Source organism: Centropristis striata, chromosome 8, assembly GCF_030273125.1.
Source record: "Centropristis striata isolate RG_2023a ecotype Rhode Island chromosome 8, C.striata_1.0, whole genome shotgun sequence".
Lineage (NCBI taxonomy): Eukaryota > Metazoa > Chordata > Actinopteri > Perciformes > Serranidae > Centropristis > Centropristis striata.
This window is the reverse complement of record NC_081524.1, coordinates 30510300-30532334: the sequence shown is the minus strand read 5'-3', so window position 1 is coordinate 30532334 and position 22035 is coordinate 30510300. Positions and strand designations below refer to the sequence as shown.

Below are 22035 nucleotides of genomic sequence, written 5' to 3'. Positions count from 1 at the left end.
TCACAGGAACCTGCCATGCTGTATACAGAAACTTGATTACCTTGAACTGTGTTTGATGTCCCCACCACCTAATTTTACCCGACTGGGGACTGGGATTGGTTAAAAAACTAAATTGTATTCTTCTCTCTCTCTTTCTCTTTCTCTCGATCTCCCTCTCCCTCTGAAGATACGACGAGGCCAACAAGCACTATGATGCCATTCTCCAAGACGACCCCACCAATACAGTAAGACTGAGAAGTCGGGAAAGAGAACAGGGAAAAATCCCTAAGCTTAGCCTTCTACTTTGCCTCACTTTGTGGTCTCAGCTTTTTTTAGGGCTTTAAATCTGCCGAGGTCCTTTGGTGTTAGCAGTGTCAGTTTGCTAAGTTAAACTCCTCTTGGCCCCTCTGACCTCAACCACAGTTCTCATCAGCCTTTCACCCACACAACAGTAAAGTGTTTAAGGGTGGGGGCTGGGCGGGTGGGGGTGATTCATGGTCTTAGTCAGTGGCAGACATGTTTGGTGGAAGTAAAACGTAAATAAAGGTCTGGCCTTTGAAGATTGTGATTTACTGGTCCTTTCAGACCCCCACCCTGAACAGAGCAGTGCTCCCATCCCACCTTCCCCATTGCCGTCTACTGGCTTCAGGTGCAAAGTCTGATGACTCCTATGCTGTAAAAACAGCAAGCACTTCCCTGAAGCTCTCTCCTTGCTATCTTCTCTTCTTACTCTTCATCTCTGTGAAATGACTTGCAGAAGGATGTCTAGCCAGTGTCCTGCCAATTTGACACCACCAATCCAAAACATAATGTACCTGCTGTTAATTGTTTCCATAAGGACATGTGGCCATTCAAGAAAATACATCTTTTTAAAGGGTTTTCAAAAGGAACCATGAGCTTATTTATTTTGGCTAAACCCTTCACCCCAAAGACGTTCGACAAGTTTCCTGTGCCATGCTGACATATGGATCACTTTAGATGCATTAAACATCTTCTCTCAGCAGGCAGTGCACTGCAGACACAGCATAGACATTTGTGCGTTGGATACCATGCGAAGATTCATCACATTGTTGGTGCTTTAAACAGATGGAAGGCTAGCTGAAAAAAACTAATAATCCATACCTTGCTTTGATGCACACCATCCTGCTTTCACTCACTGTGGTATGGAGGCACCTCATCTTTTGTAGCCACAGATGCTACCTCTCACCATGTTTCACACCCAACTTTACTTCATCAAGACCATCTGTTTATTTTCTGTTTTTGTTACAAGTGATATTGGCAATTCAGGCTTTAAACAGGGGACATGACTGGCTTCAATGGCTGCTTCTCTGTTCCAAGTGTCGCAGGGTCACACTGTACTTTTTTATTATTATGCTTTTTTAGGCATGGGATAGGCAGAATGTCACAACAAAAGAGTGCAGGACCTGTGAAAGAGCATTTGTGTCCAAAATATATTTTATCTGGAAAGAATAAAGTACAATTGGAACTAGTTCACATGCCTTCTGGAAAACCTTGAAATTTAGAGACTATATTTCCAGCCATGGAGAGATCTGGATATTGATTAAAAAGATCAGATAAATTAGAAATGAGCTGTGTGGCACTGAAAAATGTAGTTGTTTTTGAGCCCCACACTTGCCTATGTAAACCTAGGTACATTTTATTGGCTGTTGGTTATCTGTGCAGTATGATACTTAAGAGTGAGATTCCCTAGCTAGTTAGCTGACTAACGTATGCTGATGGGTTTTCATTTGGTTTTGTTGTGGCAAAAGCTTACTGAAATTGGGCTCAGGGGCCTATGTGATTGCCTGACACTGAGACAGTGGTCAGAGAGAATAGTGGTCATCAACACAAAGTAACAAATACTATCCTGCAAGTCTTTAAAGGAATAATAATAATAAACTGGAGTTTTGCTAATGTTTTGGATAAAAACACCAAACCTTCTGACTTAACCCATTTAGGCCTAAACGCCTGGAAAAAAATGCCTGTAAAACCTATGGGCGATTTTAAAATGACCCCTAAAACCTGAAGTTTTTCTTGAAATTCAACAGAAGTGTCAACGCCTACTAAATAATAGATTTTTCAGCCTCTGTAGCAGATAGAAATGAAATTCAAAAAAGTATTTGAGAGCTTATACCTGTTATATCTGAGCTCCCTCCGCTATAGTCGTCTTCCGCCATGATTTCAAAGTTCTGGAAAAGTCCCATGTTGCATTGCGACATTCCACAGGTATTCTGATGAAATTCATTGGCCAAGAGACCGAAAATAGGTGGAAAAAAACTACAAATAGTACAAAATGAGGTATCCGATTTCCCGGCTTTAATATTAGAGTAACGCGACAGCGTCCCCGGTTTTAATGGTAGAAATGAGGTAATGCTTTCCCGGCTTAAATGGGTTAAATGACGTGAGGATATATTGTAATGTCAGCTAGCTGGCAGCCCAAATTTAAATTCAGCCGTCTCAACTCCAGTTGGCTCCCAGAGTCAAAGTCTTATTGGAGTCCTGCATGCCATGTAAGATTGCTGCATCGAGACACTTTCTAACCAACTGAAAGATGATAGAAAGGTATGACACTTGGATGTAATATATAATTTGTTTTTCAATATATTGCTATGTTCTGTCACTTGACAAAGACAGACAGGGCATGTGGTAACTTTGACAGATGTAGGCTTTTAAAAGAGGAGGCCTGGCGAACTTATTGTACAGTTGGCAGTGGTGGGTGTAGCCGAGCCGTCACCTGAAATGAACCGCATCATTAAAAAAGGAGGAATAAAACTGGGGTTAAATATGTTGGTGCTTAACCTGCGGGTAAATTATGTACTATTTGTGAGCAAATGCTGTCCTCTGTTAAGAAAAACTCCTGTAGAATGTCCCTAAAAGGTCCTAGAAAATAATTTCTTAAAAAGATGATGCCTTCAACAGATGCCACAACAATTTAATTATCATTTTAGTCTTATGGCTTATGCATCTGTGGCGACACAAACAATAGTCTACTTTTCAAATGTATGCCAAAGTGTTGATGCGTGCCATGTCTGACAAGGAAATAATACTGGGATGGTTGCAGTGAATACTTTGAAACGATTTTTTGCCAATCATGCTGTCCAACACAAAATTGAAGTAAAAGCCACAAATCACGTAATTGTTCTGTCATTTTCATATACAGCAGGGGTGTTGCTACAGCAAGTTTATGTTTAAGTAAGTAACATATGCAACACATTGCTTTTCATTAAACCACTGTTTTGACAATGGGAGTTGTAATTTCAGTGAATCCCAGGGCACCTCCCCAACATGGCACAGATCCTCTGGGGATTCCACGGACATCCTCGGAAAGGGAATGGTCGGTTTCCTGGTCTCTGCATGCTGGATACTGCCACCCTAGCGAGCGTAGGCTGTCAGTCAAACCCGGGGCCGGGAATGGAACAAAACAGACAAATAGGTCTTCTGTCCCTGGGATGTTAACCTTAAACCTTTTTCCCACAATCCTTGTCCTAAATGACTTGGGTGTAGTGGGAGGGTGGAGCAATGAAGTGATGGCATCGTTTAGGTCACCTGTCTTAGAGTGAGGGCTATCTCCTCCTTACATGTTCTCCAACATGCTCTTAAGAATTGGGCAGGGGATGGGCCTGAGAAATGGCGGAAAATTGGCGACCACAAGGAAGACTTGCGAGACATCCCAGCATGCGAAGCAGAGATTGGAAACTGAGCTGTTGTAATTACAGGCTGTGGAATAGATGTGGTACCCATTAACCAAAATTGTTGAATCAACAAAAATTGCTCAAGGTTTTTTTGCCATGGCGGCGTCCAAAAAATGTTTCAAACTCTTAGCCCTTCCATTGCTTGCTGTGTTCCAATACCTACAGCAATGATCTGGCAAAATTCTTGTCTGCGTGCGTAAATGCATATTTTCCACCTTTTTATTTCTTCTAGTGAGTATTTTAGATTATGTAGATCCCACAACATTTGCATACAAGGATCCACCAATTTCTTTTTTTGTCTTTTCTGAGTTGACTCAGTGATTGCATTAATAGAGAATTCCAACGCTCTCATTTTACCCTAATTGTTCAATATAAAAGCTAGTATTTCTTAAACAAGCCACTGAGGTCACATAAACGACTCCTGAGGTTGACCCACAATCATATGCAATTACAGATTCTTTGTAAAACAAGATTATATTTGTTTGGGTCAAATCATCTGAAATTTAAAGCCCCCATTCATACTTTTTTGACCACATGAATGTGAAGTATATTGACAAAGATAATAGAATTGTTTGACTTACCAATATATATTGTAACTGATCATATCTGAAAATGGACACCTCTGTTGCTGCTAAGAACAGATGTAAACAAACCTTTAGCAACGCCAAAGACCATTCATGGACTTGTCTTTCACTCTTTTTCCCTTCTCAGCTTTTTTTTCTACTCCATCCAATTCCAAGTATGTACAGTACAGTGCTAGGTGTGCCACCCTTGCTGTGATGTTTCTTATTATAAAGGAAGGTTGCGGTAGGTCGTACCAAAGAGCCAGGGGTGATGTAAATAATCCAGTCCTCACTCCTTAGTTCTCCTCAGAGCGCTAATTAAAAAAGAATCACGACAACAGAGGGATCAGACCTGCTGCCAGGTTTTTCTGGATCATTAGTTAGAGAAAGGAGGAGAGAGAGGAGTGGTTTGGAATTGCTTCTCGTTTAATAAAGTGCTGTGTGACTCTCTCGGCTACCAACTTCCATATGTTCCTTTGAGCCCCGAGAGGTTCTTTATCTGGGAGAGAGAAAAAAAAGAGAGGTGGGTGTGGTGATGGCGGGAGTGCACAAGTGCAAAAATCCACATTCAACATCGCTGTATTGCTTTTTTTTCGGCTTCCCTTTTTTGGTATTGGTTGAGGAAAGATCCCACATGCTTGTAATTTAGTCTGAAGTGAGTATAAATTCCTGAATCTCACATAGCATCAAGTTCTGGTGATGCACTGGATGTAAAATGGTGTGATCATTGTATTATAGTCTGAGGACATGAAAGAAGAAGTAATGGGTTGACCTTTAACTGTTTCTTGTTGCTTGATAACTTCATAACATATTTTAATAATTTCCCTTCAATATGCCTTTTGACCACCCATATATTAAAAATACACTTCTACAGATGTGAAGAGTGTGTTTGGGAACAAGATATAGGATGGCATTGATGTTTGAATCTTTCTTTGCTTTTATCAAGATGTCGTCCTGTTGGTTGTGCGCTCTTTTTCATCTGAGAGGCTGAAATTTTACTCGTCAGTGGAGGCAGCAGTGTCTCCGCAGGTCCCTGTCCCAGCTTGATGGATAAGTGGATTTCTCATGATGGCAGTGTCAGAAGAGGCCCAAATTTACAGCCCCCTAGACATGACTCATACACAGTCCTCAATGGCTTTGGTTAAGAGTGCAGGAGAGGAAGCCCTACTCAATCAAGTGCCAGTCCATAAATTAAATAGGCTGTGGCAGGGGCAGTGCGCTTCTAATGGAGCGGCAGCCTCCTGTTAAGGTTTTCACTTACTACCAAAAGGAGGAGGAGAGGGGGCTGGGGTTGGGAGTAAAACATTTGGAAAAGTCGCAGCAGCAGGAGTAATACTTTCTAATTCAGATTGATGAGAATCTAATCCACCTTAAGGTCACTTCAACATCAAAACGAAGCGGAAAGCAATTTTCAGCTGATGTCAGTCGGGCTGGTGCAGTGCTAGATGCGTGCCTTGCCGGCAGGAAGACAGGCGTTGGGGTTTGGGGGAGTGTGCCATTTTCCCCACTTAGTTAGGGGATGACTCACCACTTTATCTCAGCTACTGAGCTCATTCCTACTCCCAAACATTGACTCATAATGTGTATGTCCTGTTGGACATGACCACTAACTATCTCCAATCATGTCTCCATAAGCTTATTAGGGCCCGAGCAGGCAACGACCTGCGAGGTCCCTATTATATTTCGAATTATTATTTATTAGCGACCGAGCACTGAAAGTGCGAGGACCCTATTGTAATTGGTCCGTCTATTATTATTATTCTCCCGAATTAATCGCCTTTTTGGGGGCTTTATCATATTCCAAAACCCACCATTCTTGGAATATAAGTCAATCTCCCGTGAAATTTACGTATTCTAGTATTCGCGGGAATGGGCGTGGCAAAATTACTCACTCGCGCCCCCTAAACTTCATTATCTCACACAGGTTTGTCGCCCATACACGAAATTTGGTACATATGTTTATCATGGGAAGACGCACAAAAAAGTCTCAAGAAGCCAAACCCAAAAACGTACAGGAAGTCGGCCATCATGGATCGAATATGGAATTTTCGCCATTTCCACGCTGTATACTTTAACAAACTCCTCCTACAGATTTAACCCAATGGACTTCAAACTTAGTCAGTACCATCACAAGTTGTGCTGAATCTCGTGATATAGACAACGCCCATTGTCGCCTAGAGGGCCCGTTCAATGAACATGAAACTTTTTTTTTGTGTTAAGTGTCCTTTTACTTCATTTAACCTTTTTATTTTCTTGGCTAGTGGACCAAAGTGCTGATTTATCTTATTGAAATGATTCAGTCTCACAGCGAAACTTTGAACCGGAATTGTGGGACACTGAAATCATGCTAATGTACACACTTAAACTTACAAGTCTTACACTCACTCATCCTCTCACGCCCCTTCAGACAAACACTTGAGGAGCTAAGCTCCTAATCCTGTTTACTCCTTTTCTCCACAGGCTGCAAGGAAACGCAAGATCTCCATACTGAAGGCCCAGGGGAAGAGCGCTGAAGCCATCCGGGAGCTCAATGAGTATCTGGAGCAGTGAGTGTTTCTCCAAGAGGGGGGAGAGGGCCAGACTCCTCCATCCTCCCCTGGCTTTTATTTTAATTAAAAACTGAGTTTACTTTCAATTGAGCTGGCACAACTTGTGCATGAAATGCCAGCAAAGTCTTTCTCCCACTTTGACAGATAACTGACATTTTTGTAATAGGTAATATTATACTTACAGCTTTACTTTACTATATTACATATGCATAACCTGTTTTAAAATAACTGTTCAGAGTTGATGAGGAAGAGAATTAATTGTCATTTTGTTTTGTTTTTTACAGGTTTGTTGGAGACCAGGAGGCGTGGCATGAGTTGTCAGAGCTCTACATCAATGAACACGAGTAAATACATTTTTATCATTAAGTGACAGTATGATTTAAGCATTTGACTGTAACATATTTAAAAATCAGTTGGACTTAACCCCTGAGGATGATTTACTTCTTAATGGCATAGAACACAATAGGCACAAATTTTATATTAGCCCGAAAAGTTATACATAAACAAAGGTTGCCAAGCGTGATTTTCAAAGTTGCATTCAAATATCATCAAGCTTTAAAACTTCCATTTTGAAGACGTTTAAACCACCTTTTTTAAATTAATGTATCCATTAAGGATAGGGCTGCACAATTTATCAAAATTTTGTATCAAAATTTCAAGTTGGACTACTGCTACAACCAAATGACAGGTTGGGGCAATATTTGTTTAGGCAAAATATTTCTCAAAATACCATTCTGAATTAAGTACTGTGACACTGCAGAGTTGTCCCGGCCTAAAAATAATGTTCTACAAACTTAAAAATAAAATATCATTGTCTGGTAGAGATCCTTGTGAAAAGTCACATCATGATCATTTTATAAGGATTTGATGATCATCAGTGAAAATCACAATAATAAGGCAAAAATGATCTTTCCTTCCAACATTACGATTTAGTAGTAAAGTATATATTGTTTACAAATAATGCAGCTAATTGAGTACTCTTAGATTTGACAGGAGGGCACAATATCCTCCATTCCGGCCTGCTTTTTCAGTATACAGCTTTGAGAGGAGGAGTAAACTAAAGCTTGATTTTATAAAGTTAGAATTTAAAGTAAGCTCCCTCATTCAAGTGATTATCTTTCAAAACAGCAACTCTGATTAAAAAACAAAACAAAAAAAAACCATGACAATGGAGTAATTGTAAATATCTCAATTGGGGTAAAATATGCAATAAAAAAAGAGCAATATATTCAGCCAGGTGTTTACTCACACACTTTCATCGAAGACAAAATAAGAAACGTAAGTACTTTTTCCTCATGTCAGTTAAAACAAGTTGGCATCACCATATTTGACTTCACCAAAACAACTGATATGCATATGAATTTTTTCAGCATAGTGACAAAACGATAAATAAACAAATATCTCCTAATATATCCTTATGTTTTATTTTAGCGTGAAATCTTCCTTTTAATAACATGTGTTTATCATATTAGAAGTGCCTTAGAAAGCAGTTATCTGTTTCCAGTAAGGCCTCCATATGTTGGAGATGTATCTGTCAGTTTAACATGGCTTCACATCAGACTGATGGCTTGATCTCTAGAGGGCCGTTGGATGGCCACAATAGAAGGCGGTGAGATGCCAAACTCAGCCAGGGGTCTGAATGGAGCCCTGTCCATGTTTGTCACATAAGAGTAGTTTAATAGGATTTCAGTCTTAAGCCCCATCTCCTACATATGAGAGCAAAAAGACTCCCCGGCCTCCCACTGATATCTCAGTTGCCAAGGAGAATAGCCAGACAGACAAGAGCATTGTAAGAAAAAATGATTTTGTTTGTGTCACCTTTTATCCCTCCTTAATTGTCTGGGGCTCAGAAGTTACTGAAGCAGTGTCTGTTGCTGAACTATAGTTATATATGTGTGTGTGTGTGTGTGTGGGCACGCTGACTCTCTGGCTGTTCGGTTGCTCTGGTACGAGTGCAAGGGCATCAGGAATGTGTAGCACGGTGAGAAGGCTACTTATTGGATATTTTGTGCTTTTGTCTGAGAGGCTTTATTGCTGTAGTAGCCAGAGGAAATCCAGGGGTGAGCGGATTATCTCCCAGCTTATCCCAACACTTCTAATATCGCACCATTCACTCCCACAGCCCCTTATCTACAGGCGTGTCAATTTCTTTTCTTTGTTTTCTTTATTTTGGGTTACAAACTCCCTGTTTCCCCTCCTCCTCCTCTTCCGGATAGCCCGGCATTATCGCTACTCTTTTCCAGAGGGAGAGAGAGCGAGAGAGAACACTTGCTGTGAAATTCCCAGGAGAAGGTGGTGGCACTTTTCTCCCCCCCCCCCAGCCAGAGAAAACAGAGGGTGATGGAGAAGTGAGGAAGAGAAATAAACTCTCCTCCCCTCACTGTGCAACACCCTGGGAGCTAAAAATAAACAAAGCAGTGTGTCTCTGCACTGCCATTGTTAGGGTTACAGCAGGCACCACTGTTAACACATTAAAAAGGTAATTAATAGCCTCTGAATTGACACTGTTAAAACAATCCTTATTCCAGCAGTGTTTAGACAGCAGATTATTTTGTCTGTTTGCGAGTAGTGCACAGAGCCACTGTCGGAATTTGCTGTTGGCTCTCATTCCAAACCAGCCTCCGAGACTGACAAAATTGGACCGGTCATCCAGAATTACTGGATAAATGGTAATAATTTTTTCAAACATACTTTGAACAGTCTGAATCCATTTTTGTCTTAAATGCAGTCAGAATGTGGTATTTAAATGGGGGAAAGCCACTGCTGATGGTTTTACTAACCTCCAAAAGAAACAAATACGATTCTTACAGTCTTGCATAGATGGTGGCTACAACCTTACTCGAGCACTGTGGTAAAGAGCGAGCTTAGGAACTGCCGTAGAGAGTAGCTCCATGATGGTGGGGTTGGATGGCGTAGAGGAAGAGTAGAAGAGGTAAGGGTCTGGCTCTGGTACAAGATTCTGGTTTGATGGCTGATGGAGCGGGCTCTGTTGCAGGCCACGGCCACTGCGTGAGCACATCTGAAAGTCTTTATGGAGAGGAAGTGGTAATTGTAAGCAGCCCCCAACCTTCCAAGCCCTCTGATCTCCCCCCTCTACTGAACCCCTTCCCCCTGTTTATTTCTTTCTCTCTGTCCCCACCTTCGTTTCGCCCCTATGCTGTTAATCTTTCAGCTCGTTACCATAGCAGACTTAAAATAGACTGATAGGTTCTTCATGTTGTGGCAGGCAATGTTTGGATGCTTTGGTTCCTGCAAGAACTTTGCATTGTATCATTTCCCTTGTTTCTCACAAGCAGAATATTGAAAAATCTCCTCATTCATCCCACTGTAAAGGTCTGTTCATGAAAGCAGTGGTCTTTTGGTGTTGTTTTTCACTGATAAGGATGGTTTAAAAGCATGTAAAATACTGCAAAGCATTATGGGGAAAAATGCATCGCATAAAGTTACAATCTCCAAGATCTCACAACTGAAGTGGAGAGAGAACTCGGCCTTTAATATCGTGGATGGGCAATATGGCCAAAATCTTCTATCATGGTATATATTTTATATCATGGTAGAGTAATCATTCTAAAAGTTCAATTAGGAAATGACTTAAAATAACCATACTGTAACATTTGATTATTTTATTATTTGGCTACAAACAAGGCTACAAACAAAAAACGCTACCTCACACGACACAACACTTAAGTTAAAAACTGACTCAAAAACAATATAACTAAGATTCTTCCAAAACATTCCTAAAAATAGTCATTTAAAATGGCACAGGTTTTGAGGTCAACAGGATGCCTCCTCCCACTCTGTATTTACAACTTCGCTCCATCCAAATCAAGTTACTAGCAGGCAGTTGAATTCACAAGATCACGGGGTGGTAGGGTGGTGGACACATTTCTACTGGCTTATAGTCCTGTCACCCAACCCGACTACCAATGCAAAGCAAGTGGGCCACAGACTCAATCCAAGTGTTACTTTCTTCGGAGATAGATAATGATGTAACAGACATTATTCAATGAAAATCATCAAGGTTATTACTTTCAAAAGTAAAAGCTTGACCAAAGAAAAGTGACATTAATGTTGTGTTGTATGTGTTGATGGTCAGCCTGACTTTCTGCTTCTGCCTTGCTCTGTGTGTGCTTGCTTCTGTTTTGTTAGGTGTACAGACGTTTTATTGCTTTGTGTTCAATGATATACTATATCTTCTCTAGTCTTGGCCTGTGCCTGTGAAGGGGAAACTGTGTATTAGAAGTGGAGTGGCAGCAGATTAGTGTGAGGTCAACAGCTCAGCAGTCTGCTGCTGAGAAGTGATCTCATCTGAGTATAGGCACAGTGTGCCAGCTCTTACTGTAGTGCTGACCTCAGGAAGGTAGTTAACTACACATTAAAGGCTGAAAAAACACACAGACGGACAAGATTGATCCTCAGTGTCCCTAAAGGAGGGAGAATCGCCACACTAGATAGGCTTTTACCTTTTCCAGCTGTCTGGACTGAGTAACCTTTCCTGTAAGTCCGTAAATAAACATCATGTCATGTGTTGGATCTTTACAGATCTCTACAACGTAAGCTTTAAGTCCATTGCATGTAAGTCCATTGCTGACCTGTACCCGATGTAGTTTTTCACTTCAAATTTATACCTGTAAATTTATTGGGCATAGATGTTGTGCTTCACAGTTGAGCAAGCTAAAGGATGACACATTCACAGCTGTATCAATCGGCTAACTGTTTTCCTTTGCATTTTCACAGCTATGGAAAAGCTGCGTTTTGTCTGGAGGAGCTGATGATGACCAATCCTCACAATCACTTGTACTGTGAGCAGTACGCTGAGGTAGGTACCCGCCTGGATGTCCGTCATCAAGCATGGGGGCCAAGCTGTGGAACAAATGTTAGCTCTCTGTGAATGGTGCCTCTCTGTAAAAGCGAAAGACACCGACACATACTTAACGTCACTGGGAATATAGGCTCATGAAAGGAGATGTGTTTACACAGGGTTGTCATGTATTGCTTATTCAGATGTCATGCTGTCATTGCTCGAGTTGCCCTTTAGCACAGCTTATTGGCCGTGTTTAATGCATCCTCACACAGGTGAAGTACACCCAGGGGGGGCTGGAAAACTTGGAGCTGTCCAGAAAGTATTTTGCCCAGGCGCTGAGGCTGAACAACCGAAACATGAGGGCATTGTTTGGTCTGTACATGGTGAGTACTGCTTCTGCATGGACAGAAAGTGGGAGAGAAAGAAAAAACAAAACCAGCAGAGCCTTTTTTTGTAACCCTGTGGTTTGTCAAGGTTGAGGCTGGCCACTGAGTGTGTCAAGCACGACTGTACTGTGTATGTGTGTGTGTGTGTGAGTATTTTGGGGGGGGAGCGAAGAAGGGGCTCTCAGAAAGGTCAGCTCACTGCTGACTCAGACAGTGAACTCCAGCATCGGAAAAGTCTGCCCCTCTGGAGCTCTTTATTTTTGTAATAATACCCCTTTGGTGAGACGTTTTTTTTTATGTTTATGACTTAAATAAATAAAGTAGTCCCGGAGTAAAAAAGAAAAAAAGCACAGGAGAGAGAGAGAGCGCAGTACAACTGCTGCAAGCATTTTGTCACTGGCAAATTATCCAACCAGGTGCCAGTTTGATTTTAGTTGTGGCCTTTCATCTACATATTTGTTTAAACAGGATGTTGTCTGCTAGAGCCAATGCATCATATGTAAGTGAGACTTGACATAAAAACACAAACGAAGCAGTGCAGGGAATAAAAGGTGGAGACGGGAAGCAGGTCCAGCACAGAGAGCCCCAGTGTTTTCCTCTGTGCTGCACTGGGATTCTTCAGGTAGTCCAAACACCTCACAGCAGCACATACCCTCTGAAAGGTGTAGGCAGAGTACAGGAGGCGCAGGGCAGGGTCAACACCAAGACATTCGCTTCTGTTAGCTGTCACGTTGGTCTGGAGACAGAGCAGGCCCTGTACGGTTCCCTGACAAGTCATCCACTGACACTGGGGTCTTTAATGGAGACTTCAGGTGGGAGTTTATTCTTTATCAGTCACAGATCTGTCTCAGAGAGAGTGTTTTGCACATTGTCAGCAAGTCTCGGTGGTCCACGTCTTGACAGGTGCAAAAAGTTCAGTGAAAGGACAGGAAACTTTCGCCATCTCACACCATCTGAGTCAGTTCGACAGGAGACCTGGTAGCACTGACCACAGTTGGGTTGTGGGTTAGTTACTCACAACACTTACGCTGGGATTCCCCTCCATAACGCTGCACACTGTTATTCGGGGATAGCCTGTCTGGGTTGACATAATCTAAAATAAGGTTGCTCTTGAGTAAAAAAGAAGTAAAAAGAAAATGCTTACTTAAAAATACAGAAGCCAAACCATTTTGTAGAAAAAATTGGGCCAGGTTGATTGGTGTGTAGTTAAAGCTTCAGCACACTGGTAGGGAGGGCTTTGAAGTGCATGCAGGGTAAGCCCTCTGGGGTTTGCTGTGTGGAGATGATGGCAGGAACATGGGAAAGACATGGGATTTGTGGTTCAGAGGGGAGCTGTCGGGGCAGGCAGAGACTGTGATTCACACAGCGCTCCTCTCACTGAGCGCCGTCTTTTTTTAAAGACATACAAGGTCTTTCATCGCAGTGAATCGATGGTGTTGGAGAAATTAGGCCCCCGTTAAGTGACAATTTACGTATGAGGCATTAAAACACTCACTTTTTCCTCCCCAAAAATGATTTCTCCTGTGTCATCAGGCCAAGGTCTGTTTTTTCTCTTCATTCTGCCACAATGACTAGTGGAGTGGTAGATGGTAAGAGTGGTTGCACATTCATCTCAATTACGCTTTTATTGCTGTTTCACCAAGTTTTGATATAAGAACACCCCTTCCCCCTGTTCTCTCCTTTTTTGCTTCTTCTTCCCCCTTTTCTGTTTTTCCTCTAGTCTGCAAGTCACATTGCTGCCAGTCCAAAAGTCAGTGCCAAGGTGAAGAAGGACAATATGAAGTACGCTGCCTGGGCTGGAGCTCAAATAAATAGAGCCTATAAGGTGAGTCTTGTAAACATTGATAATCTATCTCTGCTAGTCTTGCCTCTTGTTGTCACAATACCAAAATTATGACTTCAGTACAGTTCCCTTCCCTAAACATCTTAATTTGATACTGACACGATACCACGTAAAAAACCTCAAATATCAGGAAAAGTAATGGAATAATAAATTACCTTATTATTAATTAAAACATTTCAAATGTATTTCAAATAAAATCATGGTATGCAGTAATCCATTGTCCCCCTATACTTGAGTTTGTGATTTCTTTGATGCAACCAGAAATCATTTAGTGAACTGTGTAATAATTTCTAAACTATTTTTATGAGGGAAAAGTAGCTAAATTGAAAAACACAAACAAAAAAATCTTTAACACTTTGGTGAATTACATGGAATGCCAGGAGATTCTTGGACAGATTAGGAAAATATGACAAGTCTTGTTTTATCTGTTCATTTGGTCAGTAATTGAGCTGTGATATTTTCATAGCTTTTGTCAGTGGAGCTAATACAGGCCAGCTGAAAGTCTTACTGTGCAAGAGCGGCTGACCTGCTTTGGTCTTCTTTTCAACTTTATTTGTTCACTCTACACTTCTGGTTAGCGCTAGCTAATTCCTGGGACGCAGTTCATTTTTTGGACCGCAGCAAAGTTAAAACCAGTCTTTCGCACATGTCGCAGTGCAGTCCTCTGAGGCAAATCACTACACACATACTGCTTTGCTGTCGCACATTAACGCAACTCATAGGAAATAGCTGGCTCTTATCTTAAAAAATGGTACAATACCATATTTTATTAGTACCAGTACTTTAACACAAAGGTATTGCAATACCGTTCGGGTATCTTATTCCATGCAGCACTATTCTTGGCACTATCTTCATAACTCTTCGCTAGCCTCCATATCTTTGGTCTCTCTCCTACTGAAAAAAAACATCTTTTACTTTTCCCACATCCCCCTTTATTCCACCAGACACTAAAAACCACCAATAATACTTCTTATGACTCTTCTGTTGTTTTTTAGCTTTTTATGGTATTTGCACACAATATCCAGACATCCAGAATTCCCCCTCATTTGCATAGTATGTGAGAAAGTATTCACCACCACCAAATGACCCCTTAAGGCACAGCCGTCCTGGAGGATGCCTTCGACTTGCCGTGTTGTAATAACAACCCTAGTGTCTTTCAGTGTGTCTGGGTACATTTACTGCTAATGTGTTGATTTAAGGCCACAACGTCTGCTAAGACTTTATTCCACACCCTGGCTTCACAGATGAGCTTCTCGCAGAGCCGCAGACTGATTCTCCTAGGACCATAATCACACTAAACTGTAGCAGAGGGTTGTCTAGTTCAGTGGTTCTCAAAGTGAGTTTCAGTGACCCCCAAGTGCCTTTGAACTGAATTAAAGGGGCTGTACATAAAATTCAGAGCATTAATATAGCATAAAATAACTCTTTACCATGTAAAGTGGAGTAAAAGTGTCCTGACCAGAGAATGAAATTCCACTCCCTTTTGTGTGTGTTTTAATCTCTTACCCCTACTTGAACAATGCAAACCTCTTTTGCTGTGCTGGTGCTGGTTCGCAATTGGTTCAACTTTTGAAACCGTCTCAGAACCTGCTTTTCCACAGGCTTGAGAGCCATGTCATTATGTCACTGTTTATGCTTGGAAACATCTCCACTCTCCGCAAATATAATAACAACGGCAGACTGCATCGTCTCTTTATAAATGTTGCTCATGGCTTTGCGAGCCTACATTAGCATCCAAACACGTAAGATGTTAATGTTAGACTTAGACTTTTAATGTAAGCTAGCGCTAGCCTGCTAATGCTAGCCTGCTAATGCTAGCCTATATCATATTACAGTTAAACAAATCAAATGAATGATACACGTTTTAGTTGGCCTTGCTGGTCACCATAATCCCACCCACAGCCCCTGTTGTAAGTGGTTTGTGGGTCTAGACCAGCAAAGAGTTTGTGCCGCTCTGGAACCAGTTTTCCTGGCTGAGAGCCGGTTCTTTGGCAGCCAAAAAGCGAGGAACTGGTTCAGGTTTATGCACTAGCTCCGCACCTGCCCTGTAACTGCGTTGATTGAAAAGTGGTATCTGTTCTTTGTTGACAACAAACAACAGCAAAGTTTTGTGGTAGCCGGTATGGCCACACCACTCTGCACTGCTGCACTGCTCTCATATGGCAGTTATCGCTGATAGCACCTTCCCAACACCGCAGCAACACCGACCCGCTGGTTTCATGGGTTACACTGTTAGCTCTGTCTCCACTGTTGCTGATTTAGCGCTAAGCATGTGAAGATGCTAGGTGGCTCATTCACTATGATGTGGAGAGTCGTGTGCGGTCAATCAATACGCTCTGAATGTACAGCCACTCTCAAAAGCAAATTAAAAAATAATTATGTCAGATTGTTGGAACATTTACATGCCCCCAAGTTCTATCTACCAAAGTCTCACAAAATTCTGTCTGACCTATTACTACACAGAGAGTAAGAAAAAGGACACGAGAGATGAAATGTATGCGTGCTTGCATATTAGTGAGTATTAGCACATACATGCAAAGTGAGGAGGGGAAAAAGTGAAGAGCTGCTCAGATGGTATCACTAAAATGGTTTATGTCGTTGTCATAGCAACCCAAATATAAAAGCATATTTAAAAAAAATCTTATTTGCCATGTGGGCCATATGTGTTGCTTATTTGGGCATCGACAGTTAAACATGTAATAAGCGGTTCCTTGCTCAGCATGTGTGGGTCCTGTTGAGAGAGAGAGAGGGAGAGGCTCCCTGCTGAGCCTCTAAAGACCTCGTCTCACCACACTCTGCTCGCTTCATAGACACGTTTCACATGTTGAGCACTCACAAGGATGAGATCTTTATTGGAAAAAGTGTGCATGTGAGGAACGTCACGGTGATGATCGCTCTCTAGGAGCTCCTGTAGAAGTTTCATGGGAGAGTTCTAAGCTTTGCCTTTAGGTCTGTCAGCTCTGAGTTTAACTGGAATGTGGTCACTGAAGAGGTGCAGCTTGTTTTGTTTAGGTGAACACTTCATATTACGCAGACATAGATCTCCTTGATAAATGGAAAAATGTAAAGGTGTTTTTTTGTCAATTGTCTCGATTGATGTCAAGTCCACACTGCTCGTCACTTTGATCATTATTGCTGCTGACCTCACCTTGCTGTCTTAGAAAGTCTTTGATCCCAGCAGGTGACAAGATGAATATCTAAAACTTTTAACTTTTCTAACGTTATCATAAATCAGAGACTCAAAAGAGGCAGAGGGACAAAGTCTGAAAAACATATATATATTATATTTAGAGGGAATTCTGCAGCGTCCAAATCTCAGAAGTGTAACATAAGAAGGGTCTGAGGCATCGGGCATCATTTGACAGGACAGCCAGAAATCCTGATACTGTCTGTAAATAAGCCTTCAGTGTTCAGTGTATACTTTTAGTAGTAGTTGGACAGGCAACTTTTTTCTAAAAATGATTGTAAAAAACCTGATTGGGGAATTTATCTAGCTATCCACCACTTCAGTGTTGTGGAACATATTTATCTTAAATGGATTAACCAGACTGAAGGTATATTTTAATCAGGAAGCTGATATGAGCATCACTATACATACATTTACTTGAAGCGCTACAAGGTTTGTTACACCGGACCATCATAGAAGCTCATCTTTAGAAACTGTTAGGCAGGTAGGTACACTAACAGCGGAGCCAGTGGGTATTCTATCGTGAATAATCACTGTTGTTCTTTGCTTTTCTTTCCCTGAAGAAAAACTCTCCAGCTCTGATAAAACACTACGCTCACGCCTTTAGGAGCAGTCACTGTTGTTTTAAACGCCTCTCCATATCATCACACACACCTTAGCTACCAGAAGCTCCTCAGGGGATGCTGATTGGTCCGAACCAAAAGAGTATTACCGGTACTTGAAGCCTTAAAGATGGATTGCCATGTGATCACGTGATCTTGCAATTCTCTGGGGATATTGAGAGAATTCAGCTGCCGTGCGAGGTAAATGAAACGTAGGCCATGCTGTAATGGCCCAGAGGAAAATGGTTTCAGTTGAGTTGTTATGATGACAGACTGAAATACTCAAGCTTTGTCCAATGGCCTCTAAGTGTAGCTGAAGTGTTAATAAGTTTTGAATATATGCGCTTTTGACCCCCTGGTGACAATAATGAGACACCTCAGTCAATCACACCTTTGTCCTCATGGGAACATGATGTGAGCTTCATCACGCTTCTCTGCTGCTTCTGCTCGCTCCACAACCTCTTGTATTTATTTAAGTTGCCTGGTTATAGTGAGGTTTTACTGGGATTTCAACTAAGCTGTGAGTGCGCCTGCAAGCCTGGCACCATGCACATATGTGCTTGTAGATGTTTTTATTTGTTACTGTGTGAGACAAGTTAAATGACAAGGTGTAAGGTTGCCTCCCCACCTCCAGTTAAATGACTTCTGAGATCTTTAAAAGGGAGCGGCAATGCGGGCCTCCGTCAGACAGCTGCAGGCCGATGTGGGCTTGTGCTTACTGATTGATGGCCCCTTTAAAGCGTTGCTCGTGTCAGTCGTCCACTTTTATTAGGACCCGGTACCTGGTGATTGTCATACCTCAGTGTGAGAAAAAGGTGGGCAGGTGAGTGCAAGTGGGAGCAGACGTCAGCGAGGGGTCACTACTGACTGGGGCCCATTTTTTACAAAAGAAATGTAATTACTTCGGTGGGGTCTCTTGACAAGTAAAAGACCAGGAGATGTGTGGGTCGTAGGTGCAGGGGGGCTTCAAAGCAGCACTACATCTCCTGCCCTCCTGCCCAAACTCTCTAAACAGATTCTCTGATTAGTTCCTCTGTCACGGACCACAGGCTCCCACTGCGTCATGACTCTATTAACAGATGCTCTAAATAGATGTGGAGCTGTCTGGTCTGCTCCTTCTGTTGTAGAACAGGGCAGGAGTTAATGTGGTGGTCTCACCTCAGGCCGAGGAGATAATTGACTACCGGGCCCGGGGTAATGGCGCATTAGGCAGCAAGGCAATGAAATGCACTGATCATTATAGCTACCCCACCACACACACACACACACACACACATACACTAAATCTAGAAGAATGAGTCACACTTGGAAATTACGTAGCCAATTGCACACCTTAGCCAACCGCCCTGTCTAAGATGGAGTTTGGCAAAAGAGGAAGGAAAAAACTTTAGCCATGGAAACACAGTATAGGCTAGGTTTAGGCTACACTTAGTTCCTGTTTGTAGAAGCCTGAGCAAAGCTTGAATGAATAAATGCCTCTCAGCATTGCTCAAAGCTGAACATGGGTTTGACTGTCGTCTGTTTGGCTGTTATTCCACCAAAAGAGAAAGTAGAGGAGGCAGTGTGTGTGGTTTTGAATGGAAGCCAAGATGGTCTTGGTGAGGGCACAAGGCTTTAATTTCTTCAGCCGGTATGTCTCAAGTATTGAAATGATTATGTTTACAATGTGTGGGCTTGTGCTTCTGTTTGACCGAGTGTGCATAGCTCTCAAGGGGTTCATCTCTCACCTTGAAGGACACACAGGATGTTCTCTCTTGTCCAGAGGCAGCATTGAAACAGTATCCCCAGCCTGTGTTTGACTCGGTAATCCTGTTTTCATAATGATTTAATTCAAAGGACCCTGCAATGCTGCTGCCTTGCGGCTTGTCCTTTACTGTTCAGCTGGGTTTTAGTTGTTGCTGAAAAATTTGTAATGCTTCTATACATCAGCAGATCTATTCATCTAAATTGTGTCTCTGGATTTTTATGTGATTGATATGCTGTAAATTATCCTGTGGGATTACTGACAGACTGTCTGTCTGTCTGAGATGGTGTACAGTGTAGCTTTAATTTGAACATTTTGAACACTGATAGATTTTTATCACAATATGAGATATTTGTTTTTTTCCTAAATCTCAATTTTTGGTTTATTTTTTTGAAAATTGGCATTTACGTCCCCTTCAGAATTAATTGTCAGGTGATCCCCAGACTTTTCATCTGGCGCCATCAACAGGTTAACCTTTTCATTGGTCCTTTGGTTTTCAAGTACAGCAAATGTTTTACATTTGTATAATTCAAATAGAAATAGAATGCTAATTTCTTCGCACAACAGTGCTTTAATTGAAGTGTAGAGTGTAAGATCGATTTATGATCGCACCAGTAGTTCTTACTGAACATGAGCTTGTTAGCATGCTAATGTTAGCATGTAGCTCAAAGCACCACTGCTCCTAAGTACAGCCTCACAGAGCTGCTAGCGTCACTGTAGACTCTAATACCTCATGTCCACTGCCGAGTTCGGCTCAACTCAAGTGATTTTGGGAACCAGCTGCGTTCATTTCCCATTAAACTGCTGTGACAACAAATCCAAAGCGTCTGCACTTTATCAATTGATGTCTGCATGGTTCTGGGTTGAGTGAATAAAAAAAAATGCAGTTGCTATTGTCAAGCCTAGCTATCTGTTATCCGTTTTGCACAGGATGTCCATTATTGTGACGGTTCTGCTGTACCATGCAGTAGAAATGATTCATTTAAATAAACAATATATAATGGTGTAGCTTTGTTTTATGTCATTGTTGCTCTAGAAGTGTGTTTAATAGTAATAGTTACTACGATGGAAGGTGAGAAAGTGAGTTAAACCCTGCGTCTGACTGAACTGCAGGTCATATTTTTTTAACTGGCATCAGTGTGATCAGTTTTAGAAAGATCTTATAAAGATTTATGTCCTATAAATGTGGGTGAAGCGAGGTTAATTAGACTCACCCTTTTATTATATCTCTGGTCCCCTGCCCAAGGTTAAGGAAGTTGTCTTTCTCTTTGGTATTTTTTGAGGGGATGCCTTGTCTGCTGCAAAGTTTAATTGGGTAGAAAAAGTGTGTGCCAGTATGTGCACGCTTGAGTAATCCTGGATGTGCTTGTGGATTATATTTTGCGGCACTTCCTGTGAGACCCTGTGGACACAGTGCAGAAATTAGAGCGAAGTGTTATGTACTCCTGCACTAGAGGCCATGGAAGTGCACTAATCATGTGGGCATCCTGTTTCTGAGCTCACACACATGCAGAAGTAAAATGGCACTTATGCAACAGTTGAGGAAAAATCTGCAGATTAGAGGTATTGTGTTACTTTAGTTGACCTTTTCACAAATGCTATCCAGTGCCACTGTTGCCTCTCACCGATTATTCCTGCTTCTAGCTTTGCAAACTCCAGCCTCAGTGATGCTGTGTTCAACTGTGTTTGGCTCTCAATTGCTTTAGTTGTGGAGAGACCCTAATGAGCTAATGTTCTCTTTTCTCCTCCCCTCATCTCTTTCTCTCTCCTCCCCACTTGTTTCTCTGCCTTCCACCTTCCACCTGTCTCTGACACGCAGTTGGCTGGTCGTGGAAACAAGGAGAACAAATGCTCCGTGAAGGCGGTGGAGGAGATGCTGGAGTCCATGCAGATCACCATGTCCTAGATGCCCTTCGTCTGCGCCTTCCTCCTTCTTCCCTTCCTGTTCACACACAGCCACTTGGAGCGACATGGCAGCTCAAATAGCCTTGAAACGTGACCAGAACCGGATCTTTTAACATGTTTTTCCTCTATCCCTTTAAGTTTGGATCTGTAATTGATTGAACTTGACATGGACAATGGAAGACATTTGTTTCCCTCAAGTGCAGAGATTTTCCCACCCATCTGGAACCCACAACAGCAAATTCCAAGTACTCCAATTTATTTAAACAAGTTCTACTTAGTATTAACCCAGCTGTGATTTCCCCAAGACTGGATTATTTTATCCATCCCCATCCCATGCTGTCTTTTAGGTTCCCCTGTAACTGATATAATTTAACACATCCACATCAAGGCTGTAACCAGGAAAGAAACAAGCTGTACAGTAAAAGCTATTTATAAAGACAATGTGGAGATCCCACCTGTCTGCACTGAGGACTAGAAATGAAACATCTTTATCTAATAAAACTTGTTTTTTCTTTTGTCTAATCTATTAAAATGTCTTAATAAAAGTAGAAGTAATTGTGGTACATTTTCTTAATGGGTGTTTGTTACAACAGTTATTTGGTTGTTTCTGGGTTTCCGTGTATCTGAATAGGCATGTTGTACCCAGCAGTGGCACTTATTAACATGTAAACCTGCTCTAATTATCCTGGAGAGGGATGAGAGACAGTTGTCATTATGAAGGCAGAAGTGGTAACAACAGATGCATTAAAAAAGGGCCTCTTCTTTTCCAGTGATTCCAGCT

General features: G+C 41.8%; 1 protein-coding gene across 1 annotated transcript in view; it reads left to right on the top strand.

The window, feature by feature from the left end:
- Positions 1-21814, top strand: part of emc2 (ER membrane protein complex subunit 2) — a 28871-nt gene extending 7057 nt beyond the window's left edge. The window contains exons 5-11 of the mRNA XM_059338838.1: positions 167-224; positions 6695-6780; positions 7068-7127; positions 11521-11602; positions 11860-11970; positions 13694-13798; positions 21169-21814. Coding sequence (XP_059194821.1) covers positions 167-224; positions 6695-6780; positions 7068-7127; positions 11521-11602; positions 11860-11970; positions 13694-13798; positions 21169-21255 — 589 coding nt within the window. The 3' untranslated portion in view covers positions 21256-21814. The remainder of the gene's footprint in view (positions 1-166; positions 225-6694; positions 6781-7067; positions 7128-11520; positions 11603-11859; positions 11971-13693; positions 13799-21168) is intronic.
- The last annotated feature ends 221 nt before the right edge of the window (positions 21815-22035 follow it).